General features: G+C 53.2%; 1 protein-coding gene across 1 annotated transcript in view; it reads right to left on the bottom strand.

Moving 5' to 3' along the window:
- Nucleotides 1-2,567: 2,567 nt before the first annotated feature.
- Nucleotides 2,568-16,071, bottom strand: part of RTL1 (retrotransposon-like 1) — a 25,367-nt gene continuing 11,863 nt past the window's right edge. Inside the window, exons 3-5 of the mRNA XM_014549103.1 lie at nt 7,617-16,062; nt 3,065-5,665; nt 2,568-3,004 (exon numbers count right to left, since the gene is read on the bottom strand). Coding sequence (XP_014404589.1) covers nt 14,769-16,062 — 1,294 coding nt within the window. The 3' untranslated portion in view covers nt 2,568-3,004; nt 3,065-5,665; nt 7,617-14,768. The remainder of the gene's footprint in view (nt 3,005-3,064; nt 5,666-7,616; nt 16,063-16,071) is intronic.

The following is a 16,071-nucleotide window of genomic DNA, read 5'->3' as shown; positions in this document are numbered from 1 at the left end:
AGGGCCTGGTCCATCCTTCCCCATGGGTGGGTCATCTCGGGATCCCCTCTCCTCCACTTGGCCTCTGTCATTCTGGGTGCAGCATCTCATCTCTATCACTGTGGACCTGGCCATCACCCATCTATCATCTACTTCACCTCCATCATCCTCGCTTCAGGCTCATCTGGCCTCTAGGGCCTTGTACATGGTAGGCTTTCATTCATTCGTTTGCACATTCGGTGAAGGTCTACTGTGTGCCAGGCCCTGTGTCAGACATCGAGTAAACGGACGTTGCCCTTGAAAGTGCACACCTTGGGGAGATGGACAAGAGTCGGCGGATGGCAGAGAGCCTGAGCCAAGGTGGCTTGGGGAAGTGGTACAGAGAAGGGCCCACCTGACTTCTTTGTGGTGGTAGGGAGTAGGAGGGGCCCAGAAAGGAGAAGTTATGTGTGCCTTTCTCTCTCGCTGGTGGCTGACATCTCAGAAATGGAGCCAGGAGTCCTGCCCCCCTCCCAGGTCCCTGGTTCCTACCTCTCCATGAACATTGGCTCCTCTCACTCTGCATCGCATTCTCTGGGCCAGCCTCCTTGCTGTCTACTTTGTTGGAGATTATCCAATCCTCCCCAGATCCTTTGATGTTGGTTACATCTTTCCCTTGTTTAGATGGTAAAACTGATGCTCAGACAGGTTTCTTGAATGTCACATGTAGGAACTCAGATGGAGGGTTAAGGATCAAATTTCTTTACACCAAAGAATTTGGTGGAAAGAATAAATGCATGAATGATGGGGGTAGTAGTGGGGGCGGCAGACTTTTACTTCTCATTGCACAGCCCTGGAGTTGTTTAAGGCAGAGTTCAAGAATAGGAATGTGGGTTGGAGGAGGGAGAGTTATTGCGAGTGGGGATGGGTGGGCTAGTCTGTGATGGGACTGGTCATGCATCTGGGGTAAAATCAGAAAATGGAAGACTAGATTGTGAATGGTTTGTAAAGCAAAATTTGTTCTATTGTAAAATTCTGAGCTATGTCCTTGCTACTTTGTGCTGTTACAATGTACTTACATTATCTAAAATGATGGTGGTCATGATGGTGTTTTGTCTATTGATTTTAATGTCTTTGGCTGTCAAATATCTATTTTTGAAGTTTCTAGGTCCTGGAGAGTCAGAACCTTGGACCCTGTCCATGAAGACCTTGCGGATGTTCTGGGGGGAAGGGCTATGAACTTGTGGGATGTGACAGTGGCTCAGATGTCTTAAAGGTCTCCTTTAATAATTGGGGTGGACTCAGTGTAGGGACCTTGGTGGTCTTCAGATGTTTCAGGATTTCTACCTTTGGTAGATGAACTTCTAGAACGTTTAGGCTTGTTCAGTTGCCTGTTTCCATTTGATTATGAATCAGAAATCAGGTGGTGTGTGCAGACTGCCTAGGGACCTGTGGGGTTGTGGTGGCACCCTTGGTGTCTTACCTTCCCCTCAGCATGGCCATCACTTATTGTGGTAGAGACTGCAGCTCTGGGATGTTTTTGAGGACAGATACCACTCTTAGGTTCCTGTGTCAACTAGGCCCCTCCTCCACTCATATGTCACACTGAGCCCCACCTCCACTCATGTGTCACAGTAGAGCCACTTCTCCACTCATATGTCACACTGACCCCTCCTCCACTCATATTAACAGGGAGCTCCTCCTCTACTTATGTGTGACACTAAGCCAATTCTCTATTCATGTGTCACATTGAGCCCCTCCTCTACTCAATTGTCACACTGACCCCTCCTTTATTGATATGTCACACTGAACCCTCCCCTACTCATAATTAACAAGATGCTCCTCCTCTAATGTGTCATATTGAGCCCTTCCTCCATTTGTAATTAAAGAGAGATCCTTCTCTACTCATGTGTCACCCTGACCTTCTCTTGTTCTCATATGTCATAGTGAGCCCCTCCTCCACTCATATGTCACACTGAGATTCTTCTCTACTCCCATCACAGAGACCTCCCTGTACTCATATGTCACAATGAGCGCCTACTCCACACGTGACCTCCTCCACTCCATTCTATGTCACACTGAGCCCCTCTTTCACTCATATGACACACTGAACTCCTCCCTTTCTCATGTCACACTGAGCCCCCATCCACTTATGTGTCACACTGAGCTTCTACACCATTCTTATGTCACACTGAGCTCATTCTCTACTCATATGTCACACTGAGCCCCTCCTCTACCCATATGTTACATTGAGCCCTCCCTCTACTCAATTGTCACATTAAGCCCTGACTTCACTCGTGTCAAACTGAGCTTCTACCCCATTCTTAAGTCACACTGAGTTCTTCCTTTACTCTTATGTCTCCTCCTCCATTAATATGTCACACTGAGCCCTTACACTACTCATGTGTCACACTGAGCCCCTACTTCACTCATGTGTTACACCGCACCCCTCTTGTACTCCTCCTTTACCCATGTGTCTAATTGACCTCCTACTGTCCTCATGTGTCACAATGTGCTCCAACTCTACTCATGTGTCACACTGAGCTTCTCCACTCTTATGGTAGACTGAGATCTCTGAGATCTTCCTTTATCCTTTTTTTTTTTTGAAGAAGAGTTTTTGCATTTATTTCAACTCGGTAACTCAAAAACAGAGCTAAGGGGAAGAGAGCCTCATTTTATAGATGGAAAAACAGAGGCAAAAGTAAAAAGAAGCAAAGGCAAGTTTCATGGTTCAGTCACTGTATTAGGATGGAGTGTAGGCACGATGGTGATGCATGGGGTTATCCATTCAGTCACTAGCGTGCCTCTTCAGAGATGCCCCAAGCCAGAGTGAATGAACTTGGCTCCAGTAGACACATGCATGGTAGACACTGAGCTTCTCCATTCTTATGGTAGACTGAGATCTTCCTTTATCCTTATGCCACACTGAGCTCCTCCTCTACTCATATGTCGGCCTGAGTCTCTCCTCCACTCATATGCTACACTGTGCCCCTCCTCTACTCATGTTTCACACTGAGTTCTTCCTTCACTGATGTGTCACACTGAGCTCCTCCTCCACTTGTGTTTCACAGTGAGCCCCTCCTCTACTCACATTTCGTACTAGCACATCCTCTACTTATGTCACACTGAGCTTCTCTTCCACTCATGTGTCATATTGAGCTCCTCCTTCACTCATGTGTCACACTGAGCCCCTCCTCTACTCATCTGTCACAATAACCTCCTCCTTTGCTCATGTGTCACACTGGGCTCCTCCTTCCCTCATGTGTCACACTCAGACCCTTATCTGTTGGTATGTCACACTGAGCCCCTCATGTCACACTGAACCTCTCCTCTACTTGTGTCATACTGAGCCCATCTTCCGCTCACGTGTCATATTGAGCCCCTTCTCCACTCATATGTCACACTGAGCTACTGTTCCATTCTTATGTCCCACTGAGCTTTTCCTTCACTCTTATGTCACTCCATTCATCTGTCAAAGGAACCCCCTTCTCTACTCATATATCACCTTAAGCCCCTCCTCTATTCAGCTGTCACACTGAGCCCGCCCTTCATTCATGTGTCATACTGAGATTCTCCTCTACTCACGTGTCACATTGAAATTCTTCTCTACTCAGTATTAGAGACCTTGTTCTACTCATATGTCAACTGAAGTACTCCTCTATTCACGTATTGCACTAAGCCTCTCCTCTACCCATGTGTCACAGTGAGCTCCTCCTCCACTGAAATGCCATGCTGGGCCCAGCTTCACTCATGTGTCATACTGAGCTTCTTCTCTACTCATGTGTCACATTAGCTCCCCCTTTGTACATATGTCATACTGAGCTCCTCCTTTCATATGTCCACTGAGCCTTTCCTGTACTCATGTGTCACACTGAGCTTCTCCTCTACTCATGTGTCCCATTGAGCTCCTCCTCTCCTCATGTGTCGCACTTAGCCCCTTCTCAACTCACGTGTCATACTGATCTCTCCCTTCACTCATGTGTTATATTGAGCTCCTCCTCTACTCATGTTTCACATGAGCTCCTTTTCTACCCATATATCATACTGAACTTCTCCACTCTTAGGTCACACTGAGTTCTTCCTCCACTACTATGTCACACTGAGCTTCTACTCTACTTATGTGTCAAACTAAGCACTTCCTCCACTCATATGTCACACTGAGCCCCTCCTCTACTCCTGTGTCATATTGAGCCTCTTCTCTACTCATGTGTCACTCTGAGCTCCTCCTCTACTCATGTGTCACACTGAGCTCTCCCACTCTACTCATTTGTCACTTACTGAGTTCTTCTACTTTTATTTTCAACTGAGCTCTTTCTTCACTCTTAGGTCATATTAGGCTCTTCCTCTACTCATATGCCATTCTGAGTACCTCCTCTACTCATGTCACACTGATCTCCTCCTCTAATCATGCATCATATTGAACCCCTTCTCTACTCATGTAATATTTACCCCACCCCCACTCATGTCACACTTAGCCACGCCACTCAAATGTCACACTGAGGACCTCCTATCCTCATGTGTCACACTGAGGCACTTTTCCACTCATAAGTCACACTTAGCTTCATCCCATGTGTCACAGAGACATTCCTTTACTCATGTGTCACACTGAGCGTCTCCTCTACTCATGTCCCTTCTACATATATGTCACACTGAGCCTCTCCTCCACTCATATGTCACACTAGCCAATCTTCTACTCATGTGTCACACTGAGCTTCTCCTCTACTCATGTGCCACAACGATCCCTTCTTCTACATATATGTCACACTGAGCCACTCCTCCACTCATATGTCACACTAGCCAATCTTCTACAGTGAGCGTCTCCTCTACTCATGTGCCACAATGATCCCTTCCTCTACTTATATATATGTCACCCTGAACCTCTCCTCCACTCATATGTCACACCGAGCTCCTCCTCTTCTCATGTGTCAAATTGAGCTCCTCCTCCACTCATGTTTCACATTGAGCTTCTGCTTCAGTCATGTGTCACACTTAGCTTCACCCCCACTCATATGTCACACTGAACCTTTCCTTAACTCATGCATCATACTAAGCTCCTCCTTCTCTCATATATCCAGTCTTTCCTGTACTCATGTTTCACACTTAGCTCCTCCTCCACTCATATGTCACACTGAGTTCCTCCTTTCTCATCTTTCACAGTGAGCTCCTCCTCTCCTCGCATGTCACACTTTGCTCCTCCTCCACTCATGTGTCATACTGGACTCGTCCTTCACTGCTGTGCTATACTGAGCTCCCCCTCTACTCATGTGTCACAGTGAGCCCCTCCTCTACTCGTGTCACACTGAGCTCTTCCTCTATTCTTATGTCTAATCGAACTCCTTCTCCATTCGTGTGTCACACTGAGCTCCCCCTCTACTCATGTTTTATACGGAGGCCAGCTTCTACTCACGTGTCCCATTGAGCTTCTGCTCTACTCATTTACACTTCCTTCATTGATGTGTCACACTTAGCTCCTCTTCCACCCGTGTGTCACAGGGAGCTCCTCCTCTACTCATATGTCACACTATCCCATCCTCTACTCATATGTCACCACGAGTTCCTCCTTTACTCATGTGTCACAGTGAGCCCCTCCTCTACTCGTGTATCACACTGAGCTCCTCCTCTACTCACGTGTCCCATTGAGCTTCTGTTCTACTCATGTTTCACACTGAGCCCTTCCTTCACTGATGTGTCACACTGAGCTCCTCCTCTTCTCATGTGTGAAATTGAGCTCCTCCTCTAGTCATGTGTCACACTGGGCTCTGCCTTCACTCATTTGTCACACTGAGCTCCTCTTCTACTCGTGTGTCACACTTATTCTCTCCTACACTCATATGTCACACTGAGCCCCCCCTCTACTCATATGTCACACTAAGCTCCTCTTCTACTCATGTGTCACACTTATTCTCTCCTACACTCATATGTCACACTGAGCTCCTCTACCAATATGACACCTTGAGCCCCTTCTCTATTCATACGTCACACTGAGCACCTCCTCTACTCATGTCACAGTGAGCTCCTCTTCTACTCATGTGTCACACTTATCCCCTCATTTGCTCATGTGTCACACTGACCTTCTGTACACATGTGTCACATTGAGCTCCTACTCCATTCATGTTCCATATTGAACTCTTTGTTCACTGATAATGGCATACTTTGCTCCTCCTATAGGGAGCCCCTCCTCTGCTCAAATTCCTCAGCCACATGTCACAATCAGCTCCTCCTCTACTCATGTTTCACAATTAGCTTCTCCTTCACTCATTTGTCACACTGAGCGTCTCCTGTATGTATGTGTCACATTGAGCTCCTAAACCCAGTCGCTACTCATGTGCCCTATTGAGCTCCTACTCTACTCACGTTTCACACTGAGCGCCTCCTTCATTGATGTGTCACACTTAGCTCCTCCTCTACTTGTGTTTCACAGTGAGCCCTTCCTCTATGCATATATCACATTGAGCTTCTCCTCTACTCATGTGTCACACTGAGCTCTGCCTTCACTCATTTGTCACAATGAGCACCCCCTCTACTCATGTGTCATACTGAACCCCTCCTTTGCTCATTTGTCACACTGAGCTCCTCCTGTACATATGTATCAATCACATTGAGTTCCTCCTCCATTCATGTTTCACACTGAGCTCCTCCTTCATTCATGTGTTGCACTTAGACCCTCTACTGATGTCACACTGAGCCCCTCCTCCGCTCATATGTCACACTGAGCCCCTCCCCCCCTCATATGTCTCACTGAGCCCCTCCTCCCCTCATATGTCACACCGTGCCCCTCCTCCGCTCCTATGTCACACTGAGCCCCTCCCCCCCTCATATGTCTCACTGAGCCCCTCCTCCCCTCATATGTCACACCGTGCCCCTCCTCCGCTCCTATGTCACACTGAGCCCCTCCCCCCCTCATATGTCTCACTGAGCCCCTCCTCCCCTCATATGTCACACCGTGCCCCTCCTCCGCTCCTATGTCACACTGAGCCCCTCCCCCCCTCATATGTCTCACTGAGCCCCTCCTCCCCTCATATGTCACACCGTGCCCCTCCTCCGCTCCTATGTCACACTGAGCCCCTCCCCCCCTCATATGTCTCACTGAGCCCCTCCTCCCCTCATATGTCACACCGTGCCCCTCCTCCGCTCCTATGTCACACTGAGCCCCTCCCCCCCTCATATGTCTCACTGAGCCCCTCCTCCCCTCATATGTCACACCGTGCCCCTCCTCCGCTCCTATGTCACACTGAGCCCCTCCCCCCCTCATATGTCTCACTGAGCCCCTCCTCCCCTCATATGTCACACCGTGCCCCTCCTCCGCTCCTATGTCACACTGAGCCCCTCCCCCCCTCATATGTCTCACTGAGCCCCTCCTCCCCTCATATGTCACACCGTGCCCCGCCTCCGCTCATATGTCACACCGTGCCCCTCCTCCGCTTATATGTCACACTGAGCCTCTCCTTCGCTCATATGTCACACTGAGCCCCTCCTCCGCTCATGTGTCACACTGAGCCCTTCCATTACTTAGGTGTCACACTGAGCCCCTCCTCTGCTCATGTGTCACACTGAGCCCCTCCTCCGCTCATATGTCACATTGTGCCCCTCCTCCGCTCATATGTCACATTGAGCCCCTCCATTACTCAGGTGTCACACTGAGCCCATCTTCCACGCACATATCATACTAAGCCCCTTCTCTACTCACATGTTACACTGAGCTCCGCCTATGCTCATATGTTGCACTGAGGCCCTCTACCCATATGTCACCCTGAGCCACTCTACTCAGGTGTCACACTGAGCTCCTCATGTGCCTATTGAGATTCTCCTCTGCTTGTGTATCATACTGAGCTCCCCCTCTACTCATGTGTTACACTGAGTCTCTCCTCTGCTCATATGTCACTCTGAGCCCCTCCTCTGCTCATGTCCCACTGAGCTTCTCCTTTACTCATTTGTCACACTGTCACACTGAGCCCCTCCTCTTAGGTGTCAAATTAAGCTCCTCCTCTACTCATGTTTCACACTGAACTCTTACTTCATGCGTGTTATACTGAGCTCCTCCTCTACTCATGTGTTACAGTGAACCCCTTCTCTATTCATATGTCATACTGTGCTCCTTCTTTATTCTTAGGTCACACTGAGCTCCTCCGCCACTCACATGTCATACCGAACTTCTCCACTTTTATGTCACACTGAGCTCTTCCTCCACTTCTATGTCTCACCGAGGCCCTCTTCTAATCATGTGACACACTGAGCTCCTACTCTACTCATAAGTCACATTTAGCTTCTATTCTCCTCATGTGTCACACTATGCTTCTCCTCTATTCATGTGTCATCTGATCCCTCCTCCACTTATATGTCACACTGAGCCCTTCCTCAGGTGTCACACCTAGCCCCTCCACTACTCATAGGTCACACTGACTCCTGTAAAACCCATGTGTCATACTGAGCCCTTTCCCACTTGTGTGTCACATTGAGCCCCTCTTACACTAATATGTCACACTGAGCCCTTCCACTAATCATGTGTTGCACTGAGCCTCTGTCAAACTAATGTACAACACTGGTTTTCTGTCAGTCCTGTGGGCCATACTGGTCCCCTCTTCTACTCATGTGTCACATAGAATCTTTTCTCCTTGCATGTTTCACATGGAGCACCTCCTGCATCCATGTGTCACAATGAACTCTTCTCTCACTTAATGTCACATGTACCCCCCACGATGTACCACATCCAATTTCTCCCCAACCCATGTGTTACACTGAGCACTTCCCCCACTCATGTGTCATACTAAGGCTCTCACTCACTCATGTGTCACATAGAGTCTCTCCTCCTCTCCTGTCCCACATAGACACACTGACCCCCTTTTCCCACTTATGTGTCACAGAGCCCTTGAAATGCACCTGTCACATAGAGTCCCTCACTCATATGTCTCATACAGCACGTCCTTCATCCATGTGTAACTGAGCCCTTCACTATGTATCACACTTAGGTGTCACACTGAGTCCTTCTCCCACTCATTTGTCACATGGAGCCCCTCCCCCACTCACGTGTTGCATGGATTTCCTCCTCTACCCATGTGTCATACTGAGGCCCCTCACTTAGTGTCCTGCTAAATTCCTCCCCACCCATGTGTCACATGGATCCACTCCCCCACCCATGTGTCACACGGAGCCCTTCCCCAACCCATGTATCACATGGACCTCCTCATCTGTGTACCCTTTCCCGCTTCCACGCCCAGTTCTCCTTAGGGCCTTTGATAGTTACTGGCCTCCGACCATGAGGCAGGCTGTGCGAATGTGGTGTTGGTGAGTGAGTTCACTGTGAGGCCCATCACAGGGGAAGGTGGACATAGTGGGCAAGAAATATGTGCAGGAAAAAAGGAAGCTCTTTTTTTTTTTTAAGACAACATTTTATTGGGATCTCTACAAACATATAATCCAACCACTAAAGTGCACAATTCAATAGTTTTTAATACATGCACAGGTATGTGTGACCATGCACACATTTGACTTTAGAACATTTTCATCACCCCTATAAGAAACCCCACAGGCTTGAGCTCTCCTGCCCATGCTCCCATCCCTGCTCCCCCAACCCTAGCCAGCCCCTCATCCGCTTTCTGTCTGGGGGAGACAGCTCCCGTGGGGCTCAATGACTCCTCCCAGGCTCCCAGAAGTGCCCGCTGAGCCCCACTGCAGACATAGAAGGTGAGGCAGATGGGATGGGATCAGACCTCTGATGTCACTCACAGCTTCTGCGCCAGCATCAGGCATGCTCCCCCGCTCCCCCCCATTTCTCCCACCTCTGCAATCTGGCCCCTCTCCACAGTCTCCTGGGCTTCTCTTGGAAATCCAGGCCCTGGCCAGCAGAGGGAGCGGCAGGGCGAGGTGGGTTGCACAACTGTGCCACAGGTCCCCAGTGGCATGCCACGCTACCTGGGCTGGCTGTCCCTTGCTGTCGCTCCTCTAACCGCTAGCAGCAGGTGTCCTACCTGCTATCATGGCGCTTGCATTGTGCTTCCTGGAGGAGGGTCGCGGCCACAGTCAGTAAGTGGGGGGTGAGAACGGCTTCATCCAGGAGTTGATGCCCAGTTATCCAGCGCCTAGATGATGCCTTTCTTCATCCCCTTCAACCAGCGCAGCCCCGGACCCTCCTCTGCACCCCTGGCTGCATGGGTCACGCCCTCACGCTTGTGCTGCCCTGCCAGTCTCTTCCCAGCATGCTCTTTTCTTTCTCTTCTGCAGCTCCCCGAGATCCTGGAGGGGTGCCTGGGGCTGGGCCATCTCTGAGACCCCATCATTGGAGGGAAAGGCTATACCCCCAGTGGGACACTCCCCAGGGCTGGGCCCAGAGCCACCCTCTGACTTGGTGGCTAAGAGCAGACAGGCCAGTTGTAGAGCAGGGCTTCTCCCACCGACAGGGCTGTGCTGTGCTTTCGTAGGGAGCCCTCTGAGGGGATCCAGCTCCCAGGAAAGAGGGGCAGGTGTTGGGGAGACCGTGTCCATTGTTCCCAGGACTGGGGAGGGGGGCGGGGCTCTGAGCAGACTGACCCTTCGCTGTCACAGGAGGAGGGTCTCCTTGAGGGGCCTTAGCCTCTACCCAGGACTCTTCCATGACCAGGAGGCTGAGGGCCCTCACAGGCGGCTGCTTCCTCTCTCCTGGAACCCAGTCTGGAGACAGTCCCGGCCTCCCCAGGACTCCCAGCTCTGTGTCCCCTCCCTCAGACGAAAGCTGCCAACAGGTGCCCTGCTTTCGCTCTTGCCCAGCCCTGCCCAGTCTGGGTGCCCAAAGGGCGCAAGACCAGTGTCCCCCTGGGCCATGGCCTCTGTCTTTTGTGTCCCTCACTATCTCGGGTACCTGGTGGGAGGTAACCTGTGCTCATCCCCTGGGCTAGTGGCATCCTTAACCCACTAACCAGCCATGCAGCCAGCCCAGGCACATGCGTGGGAGGAGGGCAGGGAGGGCCCTTACAGTAGGACAGGGGTCATGGCTCCCGCCTCCTTTCCTGCCCTACCCCCCTCGCTCTCTCCTCCCCTGCCTCCTCCGCACCCCCTCTCCCGTGCCCCCTCCTCACCTTTGCAACTTTGGTTCTTCATGGCATCAGGAGGTGGTTGTTGCTTCGGGAAGACCTTCCTGAGGACACAGCTTGCACAAAGGCTGGGTGACCTCGTGGGGCAGTGGGAGTGTGTGGTGTGTGCATTTGTTGGGTGAGTGGGTTGGAGCAAGACGTGTGTGTGTGTGTGTGTGTGTGTGTGTGTGTGTGTGTGACAAAGGGAATGGAGGTGCCATCATGGAATGCTGTCAGCTCAGGACAGGCCTTTACCCCACTCAGTGACGCTTTTTGATATAAAAAGAGGAGTGGACAGTGTGTGGCAGGCGGGCCTCTCTCTTCTAAGTTTCCTTTTTGCAGAACTAAACTGACCCCTGTGGAGGCCTGGGTTCTCTGCCGGGTGGCTGTGCGATGTTGTAGGTGGAAGGCACATCAGGAACAAATCCTGTTTGTTCTGGGAGACCTTGTCAGGGGTCAGGATGAGGGCTGCTGTTTGGGTCCACCATCCCCTCTTGGTGATGCCCATCAGCCAGCAGCAGGGGCCTGGGTGGTTGGGGGTGGGGGTGAGAGATGGGCTCTGTCTGTCGTTTCTTCTTTCCCCCTCGAGGAGTGGGGCAGGGCTGCCCCGGTGGGCGGGGAGGGGGTTTCAAGCTTCCAGAGCTCCTGCCACACCTCTCACACGGAGCCCCTAATTGGACCAGTGGCCACTTGAAGGAAGGATGGGCAAATCCGGATCTGAGAGGTGAGTACCATCAGCTGCCTGATGGCAGGGGTGGGCTGAGGTGGGAATAGGTCAACAGCCTCATCTGGGGTGGAACTCAGGGGTCCCCCTGGTCTCTCAGATGGTGTCAGAGCTTGGTGGATGCCAGAAATCTGGCGGCTGGGGAAGGTGGACATGGTGCATTGGGGCATGGTCTAGCATGGCCACTGGCCTATGTGCTGGGCACCTGTTGTCCAGAGTAATCAGATGCTTGTCTTGAGTTTTTATTTTATTTTTTTGTGGTGGCCATGATATCAAAGCCCAGTATGTCATTTAATATGAATTTTCTTTCTTTTTTGTTTCAGGAGTAAAAAAAGGTTTGTATTGTATGTGTGTTTAACTGTTTCTAGAAAGTGGGGACCTCATCACCCAATGTCTTTGCCTTTTCAGCCGTCCTCAGCCCCGGGGGCTGCCTCTGTTCTCTGTGAGTCGGGAGAAAGCCCCTCTGGTTGGATTTGGTGGGACCCAGGACGGCCAGGACTTACTTCCCTGTCAGGTGGTGTAGGAGGCCATGGCCACTTCTGTGCTGGCAGCCCCACTGGTCTCCCTGTGTGTGCACGCACACGTGCGTGTCACTGTGGAAAACACGTGCACCATAGTGGGTATTGGGACTCCCCACTGAAGGACAGGTCTGATTGATTGGTGACAAATTATCCCTTTGGCCTTAACTAAGGAGTGGTCCCGTTGACCCTCCTCCAACACTGACCTGGGCTGCAGGGACACGAGGTGCCATCCATCCACCCCCCAGCCACTCAGGACAGCCCCTACCAAGTAGGCATGTAGGTTTGCCCTGGGGGTCCACTCTCTGGTACCCCAAGGCCTGCCTGAACAAGTCCCCAGTGCTGGGAGTGGCCTCCTCACCATGACCCCAGGCTCTGGCCCAAGAGAATTCACACCAAGGGATGTGAGCCCCGGAAGAGTGTCATCTGGGAACAGATGGGATTTTAGGAGCCAAGGGCCCTTGGAGATTGTGTCTTGTTGCCCCTTACACTCGCCTTCTCTCTTGCCATATCCCAATCCCGGACAAGGAAACTGAACCTGTGAGAGGGGTGTGCAGCCAGTCAGCCTGGGACTGGTTGGGGTGGGGACAGGCCCAGAGATAGAGCAGAGGCCCTGGCTCTAAACCTGGAGACCCTGACCATGATCTCCTGGTGCTGCCATCAGGGCTAGATGCCTAGAACAGATGGACGGGTGCGTGAAGGCCAGTCACCCTTGGGGACCAGGGAGGCCGTAGGGCATGAGGCCAGTGTGGAATGTGGAGGGCTCGGAAGTCGGGGGTCAGTAGAGGATGTGGCTTTCCTTAGGGTGAGTGGGGAGGGGTAGGCTTGCCAGGGGGATGGGAAGTGAGGACCCTGGAGAGCCCCTGACCTATGACCCTGAGGTCTGCTTGGTGACCTCAAGGGAGTGCCTTCAGGGGAGATTCTTGTGCTGAGGGGACAGCCCTGGGTGCCAGGCCCACAGGCCCAGCTGCAGCTCTGGGTCAGGCCAGGAGTGGTCCCTGTGCAGGGTGGGGCAGGGGTGCTCATCGAGGTCTGAAGCTGCTGCTGGGTGGGGGGACCCCAAGGCCAGGCAGGGGGCCCTGGGTGAGCAAGTGTGGGATGGTGGCATGAGTGAGCGCTGAGGGAGCCAGTGCGCCTCCCTCCAGCCTCCCCTCCCCCCACACTGCACTTATCCCGTGGGACCCTCCCCCTTCTCAGGGCTGTGCACTCTCCCACGAGCCATTTTGCCACTTTAGGGCAGTGTGAGGACCTTGGCTTTCTCCATTGGTGGGGGACAGTCGGGGGAGAGTTAGAAACTGCGGTTCCTTGGTTCTCAGACCCTGAATTAGGAGGCAGAGTCCAACCTGCCCACCCCTCATTTCTCGTGGGGGAGGAAGGCCCAGGCCAGAGGTAGGACTTGGGTTTCTGGGGTCCCTACTCTGGGCCCTCAAGAAGAGGCATTCCCAGTGTTCCCCCTTCCTGGATTGTGTGCCAGGCGCCAGGCAGGGCCTGTTTCAGTGGGGAGTTCCGCCCTACCATCTCCCCTCTCCTCGCCTCCCCCCTCCTCTATCCTGTCTGCCCCCCCACTCTCTACCTTCAGAACAAATCACAAAGTCGGATAATCTTTTCTTCTGCTTTATTTTGGGGTAGAATGGGGGGACATGCAGGGAAGGGTCTCATCCCCGTGGCAGAAAGCGGTGGTCTGGTAGGAACGCTCTCAGCAACTCAGCACAGGCTCTGGGGGTCTCACATGTCCTCAGTCTCTTTTGGAGCCCCCTGTGCTGTCAGTGCTGGGAGGGGGTTTGGGAGCCCTCAGTGTCCTGTGGAGTCAGGGGGACTCTCAAGGTTGCAAGCCCGGTAAGTACTGGTGCGATGGGACGTTCCGTGGAGCACAGTGTCCAGGTAAGAGGCAGAGTCAGGGTCAGGCAGTGAGTGCGGAATGGGCTGGACCAGACTGTGGGGGTGGCTCGCTTTGCAGGGGGTGGTGGGGGTGGGATGGGGACGGCACCACAGCACGTGAAGATGTGGGAGTGGGGTCGGGTCCAGGGGAGCAGGAGCACCGGAGCTGGAGGTAGAAGTCAGTGGAGCACCCGAGGTCAGTGTCCCAGGATGGCACAAGGTGGCCATGTTGCCACGTCAGCGGGGTGGGTCTCTGGCATCTGCTTGCTTGGCTGCTTCTGCTGTGCCCGATTCCTCACCTGGCCTGGGGTCATGGGGTCATTTCTGCTCATCACTGCTTTCTCCTATCATTGATCTCACTCCCAGTGGTGGGCCTGGGACCTGGAGAATTAAGACGGAAGGAATGTGTAGCCCTGAGCTGGCTCTGGGTCTCTGATGACTGGCTAGTCTGTTGGCACTGTAGATGTTGCTGGTTGATGAGTGGAAGAGATCATGGCTCTTCTTGAGTGGGTTCCCCTTGAGTCAGGAGTGGCAGGAGGAGCGCTGGGTCCGAGCGAAGCAGACTGAGGCACAGGGAGGCTGAGCGGAGGTTGTGTTGGGTGCCTGGCGCAGAGGAGTGGAGGGTTTGTTGCTGGTGAGGAAGTGTTTTCAGTTATGGTCCGAGTCCTCATCACCCTCAGGGAGCTCCTCTAGCCTTGCTCCGCCCCTGGCCTGTCTGCCTCGGAGGGGGACTGGATCCTCTGCGCAGATCATGGCCAGGAAGTGGGCCAGGCTCCTGGCCGCAGGGTCCTGATGAGGCAGATTGGGTTGATCTCGGTCCCCATACAACTGTCTATACAGGGAGTCCAGGATTCCACCAGAGGCCCGTGGTGGGGCTGGGGCGGTAGGGGCGGGGTCGGCCGCCGCAGCCTCCTGCATCTGGTCCTCTTTCTCTTCGTCCCCTCCCTCGTTAGCTTCCTCCGCCTGGACCCCTTGTGCGCCGTCCTCCTGCACGTCGTCATCCGCCTGCGCGTCCTGCGAGGTGTCTTGCAGGCCGTCATGCAGGCCACACTGACGGTAACGTTGCAGGTCGTCTTGCAGGGCTTCTCGCAAGACGACATCACTACCGATGACGTGCAGCTCCAGGTAGTGGCTCCTCCCGTGCAGGAGGGGCTGGGATCTTTCTCTGGGAGCGACTCTGACACAAAAGCGCTCGCACAGCATTGTCCAGAACTCAGATGGGAGGGGTAGGACCCGGGAGCCCTGGGGCAGCAGGGCCCTCTGTTCGGCCTGTTCCTCAGCCCGGATGGTGACAGTGCCCACGAGAGGGGGCATCTGGGTCAGCAGCTGGGTGATGGCCGTGGCAATGCCATGGTTTGTGAGGAGGGACGAGTCCAGAATGAGGCGCAGGGAGCGCGTGGCTGGCAGTAGTGCCACTTCCAGAGTGGGTGCGGGCAGCAGCGGGAGGTGCTGCTTCATCTTCAGTATTGCCAGCACGGCCATGGGGGCCAGGGCTTCCTGACTGATATGCAGGTCTCGGAAGAAGTGCAGAAAGAGGCTCCTCATCTGGTCCATGTTGAGATGGACAAGGAGGTTGCTGAGTATTTGGTCCATTTGTAACGGAGTCAGGGCCTCTTGCTGTTGGCTCTGCCTACTTGGCTCTTCCTGGGGAGGTACATGTTCATTCTCCTTTTGTTCCCCTAGTTCTGGGAGTTGATCCCTGAGGGACCCTTCTGTGGTGACAGGACTCAGAGCCCAGGTGTCAGTGCGGGCCCGGGTGTCAGCAAGGGCCCGGTTGTCAGTGAGGGCCCGGATGTCAGCGAGGGCCCGGGTGTCAGAGTGGGTCTGGGTGTCAGTGAGGGCCCGGGTGTCGATGAGGGCCCGGGTGTCAGTGAGGGCCCGGGTGGCAGTGAGGGCCCGGGTGTCAGCGAGGGCCCGGGTGTCAGTGAGGGCCCGGGTGTCAGCGAGGGCC

The sequence above is a fragment of the Myotis brandtii genome, unplaced genomic scaffold (genome assembly GCF_000412655.1).
Source record: "Myotis brandtii unplaced genomic scaffold, ASM41265v1 scaffold535, whole genome shotgun sequence".
In the NCBI taxonomy this organism is placed as follows: domain Eukaryota; kingdom Metazoa; phylum Chordata; class Mammalia; order Chiroptera; family Vespertilionidae; genus Myotis; species Myotis brandtii.
This window is presented reverse-complemented; position numbering and strand designations above follow the sequence as displayed.